This window comes from Embiotoca jacksoni, unplaced genomic scaffold (assembly GCF_022577435.1).
Source record: "Embiotoca jacksoni isolate LCO1_2020_lvr unplaced genomic scaffold, fEmbJac1.0.p SCAF_18, whole genome shotgun sequence".
NCBI lineage: Eukaryota > Metazoa > Chordata > Actinopteri > Embiotocidae > Embiotoca > Embiotoca jacksoni.
The window spans coordinates 3,542,810-3,562,025 of NW_027185318.1; the positions used below are offsets into that span (position 1 = coordinate 3,542,810).

The 19,216-nt window shown below is 41.3% G+C and overlaps 1 protein-coding gene across 2 annotated transcripts; it reads left to right on the plus strand.

The window, feature by feature from the left end:
* The first annotated feature begins 1,853 nt into the window (after positions 1-1,853).
* On the plus strand, positions 1,854-18,771 carry slc35f4 (solute carrier family 35 member F4). 2 transcript variants are annotated; one of them, XM_069152163.1, is made up of 7 exons: positions 1,854-2,221; positions 14,845-15,145; positions 15,268-15,487; positions 15,588-15,713; positions 15,823-16,015; positions 16,242-16,331; positions 16,891-18,771. In XM_069152163.1, the coding sequence occupies exons 1-7, from the start codon at positions 1,936-1,938 to the stop codon at positions 17,130-17,132; spliced, it is 1,458 nt and encodes a 485-aa protein (XP_069008264.1). In that variant the 5' UTR covers positions 1,854-1,935; the 3' UTR covers positions 17,133-18,771. The 2 variants fall into 2 exon arrangements, with proteins under 2 accessions (XP_069008264.1, XP_069008266.1); XM_069152165.1 differs by lacking the exon at positions 1,854-2,221 and adding an exon at positions 9,833-10,365.
* The last annotated feature ends 445 nt before the right edge of the window (positions 18,772-19,216 follow it).

Sequence of the window (19,216 nt, forward strand, 5' to 3'; positions counted from 1 at the left end):
TCAAAAAGCGTGGAGAAAGTTTCTGGGCATTGGCATTTCATTGTTGTAACCACAAAGCTGTCCCTGAACTGAATGTGTGAGATAAGTGCTTTGGAACACAAACAAACTGAAACAAAAGAACATGAGGTGGAGATTGGTTTAGTAAGTAAGACAGGGGGAGGAAGCACTTCTGGCGTCCAAGGGCATCATAAACCCCGGCATGTGTCTGCACAACAATGCCAATAGGGGCACAAATTCTCCACACACTGAGAATCGATTTCACACAGAGAGGGGAGGACTTGGAAAGAGGCGTATCGGAGAGCTACTGAAATACTGCATCTTGTGTTATTGGATTTAGAGCCCAATTTTCTACATTTTTTTTTTCCATGCATCTGCAAGCTGGGGGATCCAGTCAAGTGGAGCTTCCCTGAGCCAGCAAGAGAACGTGTGGCCAGCTGAGGAAAAGAGATTGTTCTGGGGTTTACCTTCATAATAAGTGCTTGAAAATAGTGAGAAAAAAAAAAACCTTCATTTGGTATTGCATAAAGCAACATGCACAAACTCCATAACCTAAAAGCTATTATACTTTCAGAAAACCCTTTTTTTTTTTTTTATAGTCTGAAACTAAAAACAACACTGTGGCCCACATTCAAGTGTGGAGAGGAGTCAATAGCTGTGAACCAGCATGTGAGACAAACCTGAGCCACATTTGTGTCCCAAACACACATACATATTTCATTGTGAAAAACAAATGGAAACATCAGAGGTCCACAAATATCAGCGAGCAGGAGGAAGCAGTGAATAGATGCTGTAAATAGAGTCTTAAAAATAAATGATTGGTGATCTTTCTGGTTATTTTTGTGAGATGGGTTAAATCTTCAATTAGGATTTATTTAATCTGTCACTGTTCTGATGTGTCGCTCCAAAAAACAGTTGATTATTTAAGACTGATTCTTTCAGTGATTGATTTTTGAGATGAGAAAGCACAGAAAAAGAGGCTTGTTTTTCATTCAGTAAAGGTCATGTAACTGTATAGCCTACTTTTGGAGCTGCTGAGATGTCAGGACCTCCTTGGATGACGTTATGAGCTGCTTGTGTTGTGTTGAGGAAAGAATCAGCAGGCTGTTTCTTTTGGTTGCAGAATGACAATAATCCTTGTTTTTTTTTGTTTTTTTTTGTTTTTTTTTATAGTTTCCACAGTGCATAAACGTCCAGTGTCCAGTTTCCTGCAATAAATCCAAACGCAACGTGCGTCACAACATAACAAACTTTTGCGCAACAGCGGTCAAAAAGCACGTGCCCTTCAGGTGTCATAAACAACTGAAAACAACACCTTTCTACCTGTACACCTGAGCTCTGGATGTTAGTACAGCGACATCTAATGTACAAACATTGAATAGCAATTAAATTGCGGTTATTCCAGCGACGTATTTTGGCTCTTACATTGAGGAATATTACCAAAGGCCACTTAAAAGTCAGAAGATCATAACAGCATGTCAGAGTGCTGCAAGAGCCACCACAAAAGATTGAAACTACAACTGCCTCAATAAACTCAAGTAATAATCACAATCTGGAAAATGACAGCTTTTATAGTAATAATAAGTAATAATATACAATATAGCCAAGAGTAACTCATTATTAAACCCACATAAAGATATTTTACTGAATGTTATAGAGATGCTGTGAACTGGGAGCTTGTTTTTATGAAAGCTGTTATGAGTGTTGGCTCCTCTACTTCACTGCTGACTGCAGCCAAGTTTTTCTCTCTATTTAATTGAGTACACCTACAAAGCATGTGATAGTAGTGACACGCCCCCTAGTGTTTCATGTCTGCCAGCCTGCTGGAGATTGATAACCTTGCACTGCGACCGGGAGCATCACTAAAGGAATGTGAATGTGGATTTGGATGTCCTCCTCTCGCTGCTAATTGTTGATGCCGCCCCGAGGGTCTCTCGCATGGTGATCAGGGCTCGTCCCCGGTCTCTTCTGATGTCTGCCCGCTCGGACCCGACAATGATAAGCACAGAGAGTGTTTCGGAGAGCGGAGACCAGCCTTGCATCCGCCTGGAGCCCCTGAAGAACACGCACTTGCCGGGCAAGGCGACGCCGACCGGCGGCAGCAGCGCTGTCTTGACGGACAGCATCCCCAAAGTGACGGCCAACGGACTGCACGACATAGAGGACCGGATCCTGAGGATCACCGGCTACTACGGCTACAACCCGGGATACTCCAGTCACAGAAGTGAGTGAAAACAAAGTCAATTGATGGACCATTAGTAGATGTGATCGTTTCACGCTTTTCTTGACCATGTGTGAGGATGAAAGAGACTGCATTTTATGATTGTGATCAAAAAGAAAAGAAAAGTGTTTCAAAAGATTGTATAGAAATACAGACGATGCTGTTCGGTGCTGTGGCAGGAGTGTGTGTGGAAGAAACAATGCATCTTCTTTCCTTGCAAATTAGTTTTCCATTTAATAAGGCGATTACAAAATCTGCTATTGCCAGCTCAGCTAACTGGGTTTTAATTATGGTCATTAAGGAGCAGCGTGATGTCAATCACTGTCACCATCAGCTGGAGGCTGATGATCTGCTGGACCATCCATCTATCAGACACAATGTGAGAGAGAGAGAACTAATCTCACTAAATCTGGCAATACAACTACACAGCAAAGTGTCATGCACAAATTATGCTGCCATTTTCAAATTCAATATCTTGAGTTTTATTGTTTGAACTGTTGCCTAATGTTGTTAACATCAGACACTCATGTTGGCGAAGTCACTTACATCGCAAATCAATTGTTTATTCCAAATATGTAATTAAATCAATACATTTCCAAAATGGCAAACAGCACAGCTCCTCCTGTGATGCGTGCGATAACTGCCAGCTATCTCCTGGCATGCTTGAGATATAGCAGCACTTTAATACTTTAAGCCTCTCTATAATTTTCAATTGTCAACGTGGTTTTGATTGGTGGTGCAATATGGTGAATTCTGCTGACGCTGAGATAAAGGCTGCGATTGGAGGAGAGAGCTGATGGTGCAATTTGTTCAGAGATGATCTCTAAAAACTTGCCCTTCTAGTTCTGTAAAAGTATTGGCAGCGCTGCCGGGATTACAACCAAACTGTAAAAAGACAGTTGGCAGTGTCACAAAAGTCTTTATAGTAATGGGGCAAGGAGTGCAGAGCAGGATTTGACAAGGCATGAAGTATAAGAGCAGAATAAGAGTCTCACCTCTGTGCCACATAATTGCCCTATCCATTGTATTGTTTGATAATTTGTTATTAAAAGTAGTAATGACCTGGCACTTTTCTGAAATAAATAAAAAAATGTTTGTGTCTTGAGATTCCCTTGCTGATATACCCTCCACCTCAGCTGAACTGAATTTGTCATGTAAGTTCCCCGTAGGAGAGAGACATACTCACAAGGTTATAACTTTCCCCCGCGAACCTACTGCTAAAATGTGGCCCTCTGTGACATCATGCATTACTCTGACAGACCTGTTTGAAATCTCTGAGGAAATGCGGGTATGCAGATCAGCTCTCATTCAGTCAAGAACTTATCCAGCTGACGCTCTTTCGCACGAGCCCAGAGCACCTCAATGGATTTTTAGAAAGCAGCTGAGGAGAAGGGAAATGAGCTCGTCTCTCATTGACGGCCTCCTGTTTATCAGGAGTGTCAGCTGCAGCAGATTAACCATGAATCCAATCACACATTTCATTTGAGAATTTAGCCTATCAACTTGTCCACATTAATCTATGGAAGAAAATGTGGAGCCATAATGTAAAATTGAGCCAGTTAAATAGTTCATTGGTTATTGTGTCACCAGTACTGAATTTTTGGCTCTAACAATGAAAATGAAAATTAGGATGTGTGTTCTGGTGAATGTGGTGAATGTGTGCAGTTTGTCAGTCATGTTAAATATGGAGGCCAGTTGAAAACACGCCCACAAAGTGTGACAGAATCAATACTCAGCTGTTGTTCACTGGTACTTTTCAGTCATTTAAATGTTTACTTGTTTTATTGAAAGGCTTTTTATTGGAAAGTTTGAGTATGAGCAGTTAGTCTGACAAATCAAAACATCTGAATGCATCTCTTTGAGCGGTGGGAAATTATATCCCTCATTTTTTACTAAATTCCAATTAAATGTTTAAGTTGAGAAAAAGGAACTGCAGATTAATCGATAATTAACAACAACTGTTAGTTTGAGCTCTCGTTTACAAGTCTTTTCTGTCCCATCTTATTTTCTACTGTACACTATAGCAGGAGAAATAAAAAGACGGGGTGTCATGTGTGATGTAATTTCAGGCATAAGGAGCAGGTGTGGATTGTAATAGCCATTCTGAACTCATAAAACCTACTGTGTCTGGGAGCTGAGGAGTTATTTGATTGGAGACGTTTCCCATTTCTCTGATAAAATATGCCATCTGTAGCCCTGTGTTTTTCCATCTCGCCATCAACTGAATTGTGTGAATGCCAGAGTCAACAGAAGGTATTCCTCAGGGCAGTACACTTGTCAACATCTTTCCTGCTTGCATAGCTAGTAAACACGCTGTTGCTAGAGCTGTCACTGAGGGAGTCTAACTGAACTGCTCATGCACAACACCATCGTCCTCTTAAATGTGTTAGTTCTCAGAATTGGGATTTTAAAAAGTCACTTTCTTGACAACTTCCGTCTGCCTGTAAACATCACATTATTGTACTTTGCTTTGTTTACACTTTGAGTCAAGAGTCACATGTTACTCAAGCTGGTGAGCATCATTTTCCATAAAGAATAAGACACAGGTGTACGTAAATAAAACAGTAGGCTGATCCTGCCAAGCCTACAGGGTGATGATATATTTAGTAAGATTTGTTGCCAGTTTGTTATCATCACCACTTGCCATCTGTGTTGAATTAGAATATGCCTCTGAGGGAGATTTTGGGCTACATTGGGGTCTCGGCTGTGATACATACAGTAAAGTTATGATATCATGGCTTACATGCGGTGACAAAACTTGAATATTAGAATACAAATTGAATTCTGAACAAGCAAGGTGCAATATTTCCCATCGCACCACTTTACGTAGATAATTGCACAACAACAAAATGTGCTCAAGGGGAAGGTTCAAATGGAATTGAATTTAAATAAGATAAAGAAAGGATGAGTATATTGTAACGGCGCTCACTAAAGGCTCCTGGTTGGAGGAGACAACAATGGTACGTGCAGGAAATGCTTCTACCTGCATCTCCAGAAAAACATTACAGCTATTTTGAAGTGTGTTGCTTCGAATTGCTAATTTCCAAAAAGTGTACAGTGCTTGCGTGCTCCCCAGTGGGTGACTAGGTACTGTGCAGGAGAAATGACAGGTACTGGTAGTGGCAGTCCCACTCAGCACTGAGCCTGTGTTGTTCACCGCTGGCATCACAGCAAGACAACAGCACACCCAAAGCACACTGAGGGAAATCATGTGGGCAGGGCAGGAAAGGTAACCAGTCATCACAGTGCAATGAGTCTAATGTGCACTTCTGTCCACAAAGAAAGTCCAGAGACATAAAAATACAATTTGAAGATGCTTTTGAATCCATACTTGCTCGTGCCGATCCTGGCAGTTCACTTTGCAGTTTTGAAACCATGTACAGACACAATTTACTGCAGGTGAATCTTCCTCTAACGTGGCCTCAAACATTCTGTACGTGCACATACTTTATTTTTTTGGACTGCCCCGTTCCCATGCTTGCTCACTCTGCGCTATTTATAACCTGCCTGACGAATGGGATATGAGCTTTGCCTGAATTACTCCTGGAGTGCTGTTAGTCTTACGTGCTCCTGGGAATTAGCTGAAACGCCGTGCAAGTAATGGATGCAATATTTCTCTACAGGAGAACTGCTGACCTGTGCTCATGCCACAGTGCCTTTGGCCAGATCTGGTCATACTGTGTGTCAGGTGATTCAATATGTTGGTTGGCTGCAGCAATTCATGTGTCCTGCAATAAACCTGCTCTAATCAAAAAGTAATATTACATAATATAAGAATGTAGTATGTGTACAGCTTGCAGCAGCCTTTCTGTTTTACTGAGTGCTGCTCCACAGCAGCAGTCACTTCAGCAACCGAACACTTCCCCCTTGTGGTCTGTAAAGCTAATAACAACAGTAAACCTTTCACATCCATCAGTGAAATACCGAGCAGTGATACCATACTAGTGCTGTTTTTTTTCATTTCTAACTTTAAATCTGTGTACTCCACTCCATGGAAGTTATCGAGACCATTTTTATTTGACGCACTATGAGGGCAGGAATTGCTTTCGCTCTGCTGATGCAGCTGTATATGAATTAATAAAGATAACGAACAGCTGAATCACTCAGGTTATGTTTTATTTTGAAAAAGAAATTGTTTAGTTTTACAATACAAAAAGTGCCAAATTAATGCAGAATACTGGAAAGATCAACTGACTCAATATATATCTGCCAAACATCTCATTAACTAACACTATGCATGCTATGCTCATACACCGGTGTAGAAACTAAAGTGGGTCAGTCATGTGATGGCTGATGTGATCTACTTAATAAAGTCAGAATTGGTGCTCGGCATATAAAATCAGTGCATCTGTTCTTTTAATAAAAAATACTTTTCATAAATTAAAAGGTCAGGTTACCCAAAAACACAAAAAAATGACCAGAAAAAACGTTCTTTCTGGCTGTATCTGCTTTTAAATATTCTTCGACACCATTCAAAAACTACTTGATGGATTGTTTTCAGTGCCACACATTAAATTCCATTAACTTTGATTGAATCATGGCGATGGCTGAAGAGCAGTTTTCTCAAAACTTTGGCACATTAATTTGGGCGAACTGACCCTTTAATGGTTTGAGCAAAGCCTCCCCTTGACAGACCTCACTTCTGTTGCAACTCTGATGCAATCCATCCTATTTACCACTAGATGTCCTCATCTTCCAGTGTTCTTCCTACTTTGGGCTGAGTTGATGGTGTGAGGTACAGTGACTGGAAACACACCTGACAGCCAGAAATAAGAGGTTGTCCAGTCCCCATTTCAGCTAAATTCGGCATCCTGCGTCGGTCTTTTCTGTTTCTGGTCCTGTCGAGATGTGATGAGTAACAGAGAGGTGCAAAAGACAAAGAGCCTTCTACTATAAACTGAGGAGCTTTGGTTAATCTAAATGACAAAAGAGCCTGAATGGGTTGAGTGCGTCAGTGTGCACAGGAGATGCGCTGTTGCTATGGAGGTAAAGAGCGAGGATGCTGTACTATATTGTGCTTTGATCTATAATGCATGCAGACCATTTTGTTTAATAAATAAAATTAAGTTTATTAGTTTCACCTAAAGGTAGTAATTTTTTGAAACTGTTCAGTAGAAGTATTGATTAAACTTGACGGTTATTTTGGAGTTGCCGTTTGTGATTCTGTTGTGTTCAGGAGAGATGTGCATTTGTTTGTGTTAGATATGACGCTGTTTGGCTGCAGAACTGTCAATGAGACAGAGAAGTGTTTCATTATAATGAATGATAAATGCTCTTCTCCTTTTATCAGACATGAGATCAGATTTGTAAGAAAGAAAACAGAAAGACAATAAAATATACAAGTGAACCCATTAGTTGGAATTGAACTTGTGATGTTTTTAGTTAATGTTACATATATGCAGAACAGTGTAGAAAGACAGGATAGAGAGAGAAATAATCCCCTTAAAACTTTTAGTCCCTGGTCTAATATTTGAGATTGAAATGTGCCCTCCTGTAGTGCCAGTGCTCCAGGTATTTCTTTTAATCCGATAGCGATTAGCATCCTGGGCTCTGCTGACTCCATCGTTTTTCTGCCCCCTCCTCGTCTAGTTGTTGGCTCCGCTCATCAGCAGGGCTATTTTTAAGTTTAACCCTCCTTGGGGGATCCATACCCCCAGCTTATCCCCTGCTTACACCTGAGCAAACATTATTCAGCCATGCTTGTCACACATTTAATGCACAAACATTGTTGAGTCTCATGTAATCGCCTACTGCATTTGCATTGGTGTTACACTCATTCTGTTTTGTAACACTGAGTGCCCGCAGGGAATAAATGTGTATGCGCCGTGGCGTTGTCCTAAAAAAAATGACAACAGAGAGTTGGTTTTTCAAAGTGTTTCTCCAGTACTGAATTCTGCATTCAAACAAATGGTGTTACTCAAACGTGGCCCCAAATTTCTTTCCATTGTAACAAACAGCCAAACAGTAACTGTGCTGTTTTCTGTTCTCTCACAGTCCTGAAGAATGCACAGAAAAATACTCTGATCTGCTGTGCGCTTTGTAGTTTTACCAGAACTTTGGCTGATGAGCATTGGAAAGCAGAGACAGACAGGAAGGGAGGGGTTCAGGGTAATGCTGTTATAATAACAGAAATCCTGGAGCAAACGTACTGCAAAATAGCACTCCAGTAGTCTTCTTAACCAACCAGCTTAGACAAAAGGCTATCACACTTACTGTACTGCATGTTTACCTCGAGTACTTTCTGTTTTTCAGGTCACAGTGCTCCTGCTTCAATTTTATAGACTTTATTGGTGAACACTGCATAACATCGGCTATATTAAGATTATATTACTGTCTGCAAAGCCTGGTGTCCGACTGCATACACTGTGCATTGATATGTTATTGTTGTAGAGGTCCAAACAACATTTAGGTCCATTAAATCTCAAGATAGATAAACCACAGCGAGAGATAGAATGACCGGAGGGCTTTCCTTGAAATGGAAACTCCTGACCACAGTCCTGAGGCTCACTCACATCACCCAGACTGACCCTCCTCAAGTCCACATGGCTGCTGATGGGAGTCTTTCCCTTGACTGTGTAACAGTGATGGAAAAAGTATTGAAATGCTATATTAAAGTATCAGCATCACAATGTAAATATTTAATGTAAAAGAAAACATATAGCGTTTCTCAAGAACTCTCCTATAGCACCTTTGCAGCCAAATCCAGTTTGACAACCACTTTCTATAAATGGTCAGTTACATAAATATCGCTGACTGAACTCTCTACAAGCATTACATTTCCTAGTGTCAAGGTGCTGACGCAGTAAGCAGTGCTTTAATGTTGTGGGTGACTGCTTTTCTAAAACTATTTTTGGTTAGTTTGAACTCTTTTGGAAAAGTAACATTCCTGCTCTGCTTGTATTTCATAGTTTCTATAAGAAGTAAGTCCATATCAATATTCTTGATTGAAAGTTGTAAATGTTCTTGTTAAGCTTAAAGTACACTACAAACACAAGTTTTGTAGAGGTTTTGCTTTGTTGTATGGGTGGAATATGGAAATATCATGCGGGCAGCATAGGGATGTGTAGACATGCAGTAGTGATGTGAGGATTATGTGGGTAGAGAGGCCTCTTGTCCTTCTTCTAAATACCGAGAGCACTAAAATGACCTATCTATGGGATTGTCGTGTATTCATGTGCACATGTTTTTTTGTCGTTTTCATATTGTTCAATTGATTAATGTGACATTGTTGGAGGCAACGAGAGAGAGCTCTACAAATAATCTGACTCTCAAGGGGTAGTCAAGAGCAGGAAGATGTGCCAAGAAGAGAGAGAGTCATTAGAAGGCAGAGGACGAGTATACGGGGACAGAAGAAGTGAGGAGAGTCTGGTCAGGTAGAAAGGGGAGGGCGGGAGGAAGTAGGAAAGGAGGGGGCGCAGCTAACACAGCATAATTAGCCTGGGCTGCTTGGTTACCTTCCAAACAAAGCTGCTGATTTGTGGAGCTAAATAAGAGGAGGAGAAAAGCGAGGGAGACAGAGAGAATAGAGGAGGGGGAGGACAGAAAGAGATGAGGGGAGTGATTGCACCATGCCACACACACTTGAAGCTCAGTCTCCCTTGGAGACAGTGGCAGTGCTGGATCACGGCATGACAGTGCAACAGTAGAGTCTCCACTTCGCTGCCCTTCCACTGAGCCATCTCCACTGAGCTGTGTCACTATCCAGACAGACATAGAGAGAGAGAGAGAGAGAGCACCAGTAAAAGTGAGAGCGCTGGGCCGGAGAGGAACGGAGAGTCTGGACTGGAGTAGAAGGAAAAGAAGACAGAAGAGTTGACAGAGATCAGGGAGGAGGGGGCAGTCAAGAGGGTGAAGAAGACGCGGAGGAGTCAGGAGTCTGAGGATGCACGGAGCGAGCAGGAGGAGCTGCTGAGCGTGCAGCACCAGCATCCCGGGCACACTTCTACACTCACACACACACACACACACACACACACACACACACACACACACACACACACACACACACACACACACACACACACACACACACCTTTCAGGGGAGGACAGTGTGTGGTGCCCCCAGTGGAGGATGAAGAAGCACTCGGCCCGAGTGGCTCCTCTCAGCTCATACAGCACTCAGGTCCTGACCTGCCCCATCTCTGAAGGTAACAGGGAGGGTCCAATGTGCCATTTATACTCTACTGTGTATGTGTTATGTGTATGTGTTAGCATGGACTTAGCTCAGATAGGCTGCTTAAAACTATGAAGTACTTTTATCTTCATGGCCACAGGTGACATTATATGGTTTCCCAGAAGGCATCACATGCACCAGTGCCATACAGAGAGTATGCTGTGCCATACAGATGCCGTGATATGGATGCTTCCTACTGAAGTGTGTGCTGCATTTACTTGGATCGTGTGAGATGAGAAATTAGTGTCTTTAGAGTTGGCAAAGCAGAGCTGCCTTTGAACTGACAATCTAACAGTTTTACTCTGGACGTTGTAAAAACAAATTTGGATCATTTCAGATTCCTGTTAGCGTTTGGAAGCTAAATGCATTGGCAGGACGTGTGGTAGGCCCGAGTTAGCTGCCTTTACATCTGTTAATTGTGCTCGCCTGTTCTCGTCTCATCACTTCTGCTCTCCACTCTACAACAGCTTCATAAAAGCCCTCCACCTTTAACTTTTGCAACGGAGACGAAAGAATGATACCGCTAATCAACTTTTCATCAGCATCACCATATCCATGCCGCATCTTCTGAGCTGATTTGGATAAAGACTTGATGCGTTTGACTCGTAGTGAGCCTGACTGCCACTGCAGACATAACTGTGAGCTTCTTATTGGATTCAGCAGGGCTCCATCAATCAGTGTCACCGGCATGCAGCGTCAGTGGCGGGGAGAAAACATAGAATGGATTGAAACGTGAGGTTCGAGTAGCATACTGCGTCACACTGAGTAGATAAGGTCTGTAAAAAGGTGCCAGTAGTGAGTGATCCTATGCAGCACAGTGTTTTCTATAATGAAATGGTAACACTTCCAACGACACCTGTTCTGCCCCGAGTGATATGTCCATATTTTCTAAAGGGTTACATATTGTATTATATAACATTGTAGTCTATATACAGGATAGTCTTAAAATGCACTGGGTGCTTCTCTGACAGAGGTGGAAAGGAGCTTGTCTCTGTTGCATTTACTCATACTTTTATGTAATACTTTTATGTAATCACACTTCAAAAACAGACACCTTTGGAATTTACTGTGCAGCTAAACAGGTATTCTTAATGTTACCTTTCAGGAGTTGTAATTTTGCAGCAAATTATTTGTGACAGCTGGTGCTTAATTACTTTAAAGAGTAATATTTGTTTTCCAAATATGTTACCCAGTACTCTGAGTCTACTGAAATTAAGCTCAAATAGTACTTTTTCTGCTTTGGTAAAGTATATTTTTCAATATTGTGTTGTCAGCCTGCGTGTGACAGAGATTATTGCTTCACTTGCATCTTTTTAGCGCCGACACTCGTCAGCAATAACACTGTCTGCTATGAGAATACAATTTTGGCCATGAAAGCTACTTTTATGAAGCAGGGGAATAGTGGAGTTATAATATTACTGCATCTTGGCACAAGATCAGCCAGTAGTGGCTGTTACCTCAGGACAGAAGAGCTCGCATCCAACACTAAAAGCTTTAGGTTTTGTCGGTGCTATGAAACACAAACCATCTTGCTTGGTAGATGAAAAAAAGTAGCCAGAAAGAAAAAAAAAAAGGAACGAAAGAGCTGCCTCTCTCTTGCAGAAATATCAGATCTCAGTTTTCCAGTTAGCAACCACCAGGCTCATTAGGTTGATTGAGAATCCTTGCTGTGACAGAATGTAATTAGACCAAATCCCTCGATGATCCTGCAGAAACAAAACTGTGTCGCTGTTGAACATTTTGGTTTCACCACATACTGTAAACCTGCTCCCAGCTGTGAGGTGAAACATGTTATCTGAGGTTATTTTCTGAGAATTTTCACTGTCTGTAATTAACTGAACTGAAGAACTTTATCTGTCTGACTTTATCGGTTGGAGTAATCATTATTTATGCTGAAGGTTTTCACTTCTTTTAGTTTAGTAAGTGGGATTTTTCAGGTCAGCACTTTGGACAGACTCAAGGCCAGTGCTGCAGTCATGCAAAGCTGGAAAGTACATTTACTTAAGTACAAATTGAGGTAATTGTACTTTAGAGTATTTCACTTTTGTGGCACTTTGTACTGTGCTGCATGTCATTACTTTTTACACCGCTACAGTTATCTGGCAGTTATAATTACTGGTTATGTTCCAGCTCAAGGCTTCACATAAAAACTTGTCATATTTCAGATGTCTGTAACCTGTTAGTGGCTCCAACAAGCAACAATTTCCTCTCATGTAATGTAATGAAATCATCATTTGTATAAAATTATCAAATATATCATAATTAAGCAAATATTAGATCATATTTATCATCTCAGTGCACCACAGTGTACAAAGTAGAATACACAGTATTCAAAACCCACTAACCCACGGTTTTACTGCATAAAATGCTACGGACACACTGATGAATCGTAACAAAACAATTTATACCAAATCAGTTACAGGGAATTTTCAGCAAAATGCCTACTTTTAGTACATTAGGCTGATCATATATATGCACTTATTATTTAAGTAAGATCTCAAATACAGGACTTTTACTTGCAATAGAGCACTTTTACATTGTGTTATTGGTACTTTTACTTCAGAGGAGGATGTGAGTACTTCTCCCATCTCAGCACTGACGCGACTCTAATCTGTTATTTTATTATCATTTGGGTACAATTACCACCATCCCCTTTCTTCAGTACTCTTACTGGGTGCCAGCAATGATCACATGCATTCATTAAGCTTTTAAAGTAAGTTTGGACTCTGGAGTTCTTTTATTAATTTACTTTTTTCATTTTCCTCTCTCCACACACATTTTGTGAAGAGGTGTCTTTGGATGTAAGAAAGAACTGTTTACTTGAAGGCACAATCCACTTTCATTACACATCACTGACACTACTTGTCATGACATCCTGCTGAGGTCTCTTTGAAATCGCAAACAAAAGATACAATAATGAGAACCCCTGAGGTGCACTGCTACTGCAGAGATACAACTGGTACAAGGTAAAGTGTTTGCAGGAGCTCCAGTGTCTGTAGCCATGGTGGAAATGGCAGAGCGTCACGTGCTGAGCTAGCAAAAAGAGCACAGGCAGCAAACACCCAGCACATGTCATCTTTTATTCCTGCCCTGGTGTAAATTGATCACACTGTTGAAAGGTAAAGAACGGATCTGAGCTCTCTCAGGAAATGCTCACACACACAGCACTTCACATATACCGCACAGTTAAGGCCCAGAAGCCACTTACTCCCGCAGTCCATTAGGGCACAGGGCCAGATGTACCAATGCGTCACTGACACAAGATTAAAGTAAAGGCTCCATCTATTCTTATTTGTATGTTCCAGTATAACCCGCAGGAAGCCTTTTCATAGCAGGAAGGTACCAACAACGGTACCACCGGTACCAAGGTTGACTTGACTTTCGAGTGGAATGTCATGTGGTTAGGTTTACTCTCGCTCTCTAGGCATCAGATTTCTGTGCACACCTGCATACAACGGGTGAGCAGTACATGCTGCATCATGAGGCGACGAAGCTATTTCTGACATGCACAGCCACCATGCTAACCCGACACATTTTAAACAAAGCTTCTTCGCGAGTGCCTTTACAGCAAGAATTGCAAACTGAAGTAGTGATCACAAAGGACGATTTGATCAATAGTTTATGTGCTGGACCACATCCAGGGAGTCACAGTCAGGGTTGGGGAGTGAACTGTCACTACATGTAATTGAATTACAAAACAAATGTAATTATAATCAGTTGCAGTTTCTTAAGAAATATGTAATTAAATTACAGCTACTATTTAAAATGTTTCTTTTCGGGAAAATATGTAGAATATAAGATTCATTATGTATCTTTGCAGAAATGCTTTCTATCTACGTTTTTGATTGGTTTCTCTTGTTTGAAGCAACCATGCCAAGGTGGTTGGCCATGTTGTTGAATAAAATATATAAAAGATATTTAAAAAGAGTCAACCAGAAACTAGCATTAAAAAAACAATTGTGAACAGTACCGAGCCCAGTTGATAGTTCTCTCATCTCTCAGTTTCCCCTGAATATAGACTTGGTTTGAGGTTATGGGAAAAAATGTTCTTCACTGCAGTCAGTTGTGATCTACATACTTGTGATTTGTTTTGCTGGTTGTGCTTTAAAATCAAAGTATTCCAATCTCAATTCAAGTCGAGAACTTTTAATAAAGGTTTGACAGTAATTAGTGTTGATTTCTGTTTTGTGATTTTCATGGCCTCGTTTAAATTCACATTTTAAGACTTTTCAGCATTATAGCGCAGTTTTAAACATTCGTTGGGAAAGAAATCTAAAAAGTTATAAAATTGAATACGTTACATGACTTTGATGAAGCAATTCAAACTTATAGGTGATAAAGCCATGTTGGTAAATAGTTATATATTCCTCATTGAAGTTTAAGCTGGAAGTAAAACCCACATAAAGCAGATGCTACAGTGGATTTCAATTGATTTTCTCTCACCTCTCATCAGGAGAAGATGGTTCAGAGTCTCAGACAGAGACACCAGGCAGCGAGACCAGCGGAGAGAGCCGGTCCTACCAGACATGCACCAACACAGTTCTGAAGGTCCTGGGTGGTCTGCTGGTGGTGCTGTGCGTCTCCTCCTCCTGGGTGGGTACCACTCAGGTGGTGAAGCTGACCTTCCAGTCATTCTCCTGCCCGTTCTTCATCTCCTGGTTCAGCAGCAACTGGAACATCCTCTTCTTCCCCATATACTACTCAGGACATGTAGTTACGACACGGGAGAAGCAGACGCCCATACAGAAATTTAGGTAAACCTCTGAAATAAATCTTTAATTTGAAAACAGATGACCACAGTTACTCAAGAAAAGTACAACATCTGCCCAACTGGATCTCTGAAAACTTTTATGGCCTTGGTGTTTCTCTCTAACAGGGAGTGCAGCAAGCTCTTTGGGGAGGATGGGATGACTCTCAAGCTTTTCGTAAAGAGGACAGCACCCTTCTCAATCCTGTGGACACTGACCAACTACCTGTACCTCTTAGCCTTGAAGAAACTGACCGCCACTGATGTCTCTGCCCTCTACTGCTGCCACAAGGCCTTCGTCTTTCTGCTGTCATGGATCGTCCTCAAGGACCGGTTCATGGGTGTCCGGGTCTGTATGAAAACAAATAAGTGTTATTGTGCTTTCAATGAAAGTTTTTCTTGCCTGTAAAGGCAGTGCTGATGCTGATGGCTTTGAATCTCTATTGCAGATTGTGGCAGCCATCATGGCAATCACAGGCATTGTCATGATGGCGTATGCTGATGGTTTCCACGGCGATTCCTTTGTGGGTGTGGCACTGGCTGTGGGCTCAGCCTCAACTTCAGCTCTCTATAAGGTGCGACTGGAAGCATATTGCAGTCTAAACTTTGTGTGCTCGCCTGCACTGAATTGAAATACTTGTATAGTGTCAACTTCAGGTTTGGTATTGTTTCCTCACCCTCCAGGTGCTGTTCAAGATGTTCCTAGGCAGCGCCAACCTTGGAGAAGTAGCTCATTTTCTTTCCACCATGGGCTTCTTCAACCTTATCTTCATCTCCTGCGTGCCCCTCATCCTCTACTTTACCAAGGTGGAGCACTGGGGCTCGCTGTCCTCGCTGCCCTGGGGATACATGTGTGGACTGGCAGGACTGTGGCTGGGTGAGAGTGCACGCACATCCTGGTGAAGCGTGAGGAACATTGTCAGAATGAGTGTGAATATTGCCTTTTAAATAAATGACAGCATGTTAGTAGGATACATCTCCTGGTCATAATGACTGTCTATAAAAAACAAAACAAAAAACTGTCCATGAAACAGACAACCAGTTGACTAATTGTTTCAGCTATAATTAATTTGTACTTTCAACTTCTTCCAAATCTTTTACAGTGTTCAACATCTTGGTCCATGTTGGTGTGGTGCTGACTTACCCCATCCTTATCTCCATAGGGACACTACTCAGTGTGCCAGGCAATGCAGGTAAAGTTTCTCTCAAGTATTACCTCCAATTAACCTAATTATTATTCCTTGATTAGTATGTTGTGAATTAAAATGAAAAAAGAGAGTAAATGGCCACACATACTGTGGCTTTGTAATGAGAGGTCAGCACTTAGGGCCACTGTAGCAAACAGATTACACAGCAAGTCTGCCTCTCTCATCCTGGAAACCCAATCATCAGTGTGCCTCAACAGACCCTGCAACTATCCTCTCGCTCAGGGAGGATCAGGTTGTCAAGGCGACACTAAATGCCTGCAGACGAGTTCTTTTCTTTAACCACGATGGACTGTATGAAGGTCAGTGGGTTACGGCAACTTGTCCCAGGGCTCCAAACCGCAAAGACACAGAGGATAAAGTGGATCGCTTGTGCTGATTATAAGCCGTATTTGCTACACTCATCCCCTACAGCCGCAGTGTCCTGTGGTTTATCTTACTTTTTGTAATTAATCTCAATTTGTTTTTGTTTCTCCTCCACCCTCTCTCTCCCTGTCCGGCTCTTTGGCTCCCTCTTTTGTCCCCGTCTTTCTTTTTCTCACCGTAGCCGTAGATGTTTTGAAACATGAGGTGATCTTCAGTGTGGTACGCCTGGCAGCCACCTGCATCATCTGCCTGGGTTTCCTGCTGCTGCTGCTGCCGGAGGAGTGGGACTCAGTCACGCTGCGTTTCCTGGCCAACATCGCAGACAAGAAGTCGGAGGAACACGGCGAGGAGCTCACAGAGTCCAGTGGCCACACTCGAAGCCGCAGTCGGGCAAACGGCACTGTTTCCATTCCCTTGGCATGACATGGCTGAGCTCTGACATCAACCTCTGTTAACCAGCGCTGAAGGCCTGTCTGCTCATGTTCCTTCAGGGCCCACTCTGGAGGTGTTGTGCGATGTTCAGTCCACAAGGACTGATCCATGACGAAGACGGGAAGCATTGTTTTGAACTCTAAACTTCACTCTGGAGATGTACCTCTGTCTCTGTCACTTCACAACCGGAGGGGGAAATGAGAACATTTATGGCTCATGCAAACAGAAAGGGTTGAAAGTGTTATTTACTTTCTTGAAATACTTGCCACGCTCTGTCCCTCGCACGCACCCAAACCAAGAGCTGACTGGCTTTCCCTGACATGCTCTGCGGACTGTATTCTGTGAATATAAATATTGGCAGGGCCAGTTTGGCTCAATCTTATATGTATTTATGATATTTATTTAGATCTGTATCAATAAGAGTATTAATTTTAAGTCTTACTGAAAAGTATTATATACATGAATGGCAATTATACTATGCGTACTGTACAGGCTCTTTTGGTTTTGTAATAAAAGATTTGAAAACCCTCATAAAAGCAGTGCATTTTAACTCAAGTTTAATTTAACTAAAGTTATTTATGATGGATTTTTCGGTCTTAACTTGTCACCTGCATCAGAATCAATAAGAATGCCTACATTGCTGCTGGAAAACCTTCACATCTTAAAGAGCAAAACAACTTCTCTATCGAGTCTAATTCTAATCAGCTCATTGAAAATTGACATTATCGTAAAAATACACATCATACATGAGACAGTCTGTGGTAAGGAAAAACATTAAAAAAAAAACTTTAACAGAGAGAGAAACTTCAATAACGACAATAGGAGAGATGTTCTAATAGACAGAAATACTGCAGCTTAAAATATATATTACAATATGTCAAAAGAACAAACATTATATTTATACAATAATTGAAAACACATGTTCCATATTTTAAGGGCTGATATTACGCTAGTATTTTAGACTTAATGTATTTATATTTAACAATTTTTAGGTGAATAAATTAATAAAAAGTAAGGGACTCAGCAGTGTGGACAAACCATGACTAATTTATTCCAAATATTGGAAATATTTCTGGCTGTGGCCCTCCTTGCATATTTTCCCAACAAAATCCATTCTGTCATCACATTAAAACCGGACTACAGACCCCTTAAATACATGACTATGATATTAGCCACGGTATTTTAATGTAAAGTAGGTTTAAGGTGGGTTCATCACTTTTTCATCTGCAAATATGGAAACAGTCCTATATGTATCAGAGCCAGACTGTTGTTGTTTCCACCGTGTACTTGTATTATGACCGAGTATTTTTAGCAGACTTAAGTGGTGTGATTCATACAATATTTGTAATTTGTAAAGTGCATTGCATTGATTTGGCAGCGATGACTTTGCAGAATTTTCCCCACTGCAATATATTATGTAGTTTTTTTTCTGTGCTGCACTTAGCTGTCACTTACTGACACACACACACACACAAAAGATGATTCTTCTTAAACTGACAGAAACAATATGTGTAACAATAAGTATCTGGTAATAGTCCACAGGACATGTTTGCCCTGCAGAGCACAATACTGTGATAGACACTTGTCAAAATGACTTTCTTGTATCATATAAAATGGTGACAAAATTAAATTTCTGTCCATATAGTGTTATTGAAATGATGAGGGTGTCAGTGGAATAATTTCTCATTCTCTCTGTCACTCACACACTCCCAGGAGTCACACAACGAAGCTGTTATGGTGGAGTGCAGTCAGTGAGTCGAGACCTCTAATGAAGCATTTGCTGAGATGAGACTTTCAGCTGAGCAGTTGCGGTGGCATTTAAACATATTAAAATAAATGAGGTAGAAGAAGCAAAGGAATGTATATTGTGCAAATCTTAATTTCATAACGGCCACAGGCCCCCAGCTGGCGGCTGATAAAACACATTAATTAAAGGGGGAATGTAAACTAACGCTTTAGCCACAGCAACAGATTTTTGTACACATTTCTATCAGATGATGAGCTGACAGAATAAACAACATTTATGAAGAGAGAATCACAAAACCCTGCAACAAAGTTTAGTCATGTGATGTTCA

Excerpts from the sequence above, each read along its gene's own strand:
- slc35f4 (XM_069152163.1), top strand. The coding sequence starts at position 1,936 with ATGGTGATCAGGGCTCGTCCCCGGTCTCTTCTGATGTCTGCCCGCTCG. Across the intron at positions 15,146-15,267 it reads ACGCCCATACAGAAATTTAG|GGAGTGCAGCAAGCTCTTTG; the intron begins GTAAACCTCTGA and ends TCTCTCTAACAG. Across the intron at positions 15,714-15,822 it reads CAACTTCAGCTCTCTATAAG|GTGCTGTTCAAGATGTTCCT; the intron begins GTGCGACTGGAA and ends CTCACCCTCCAG.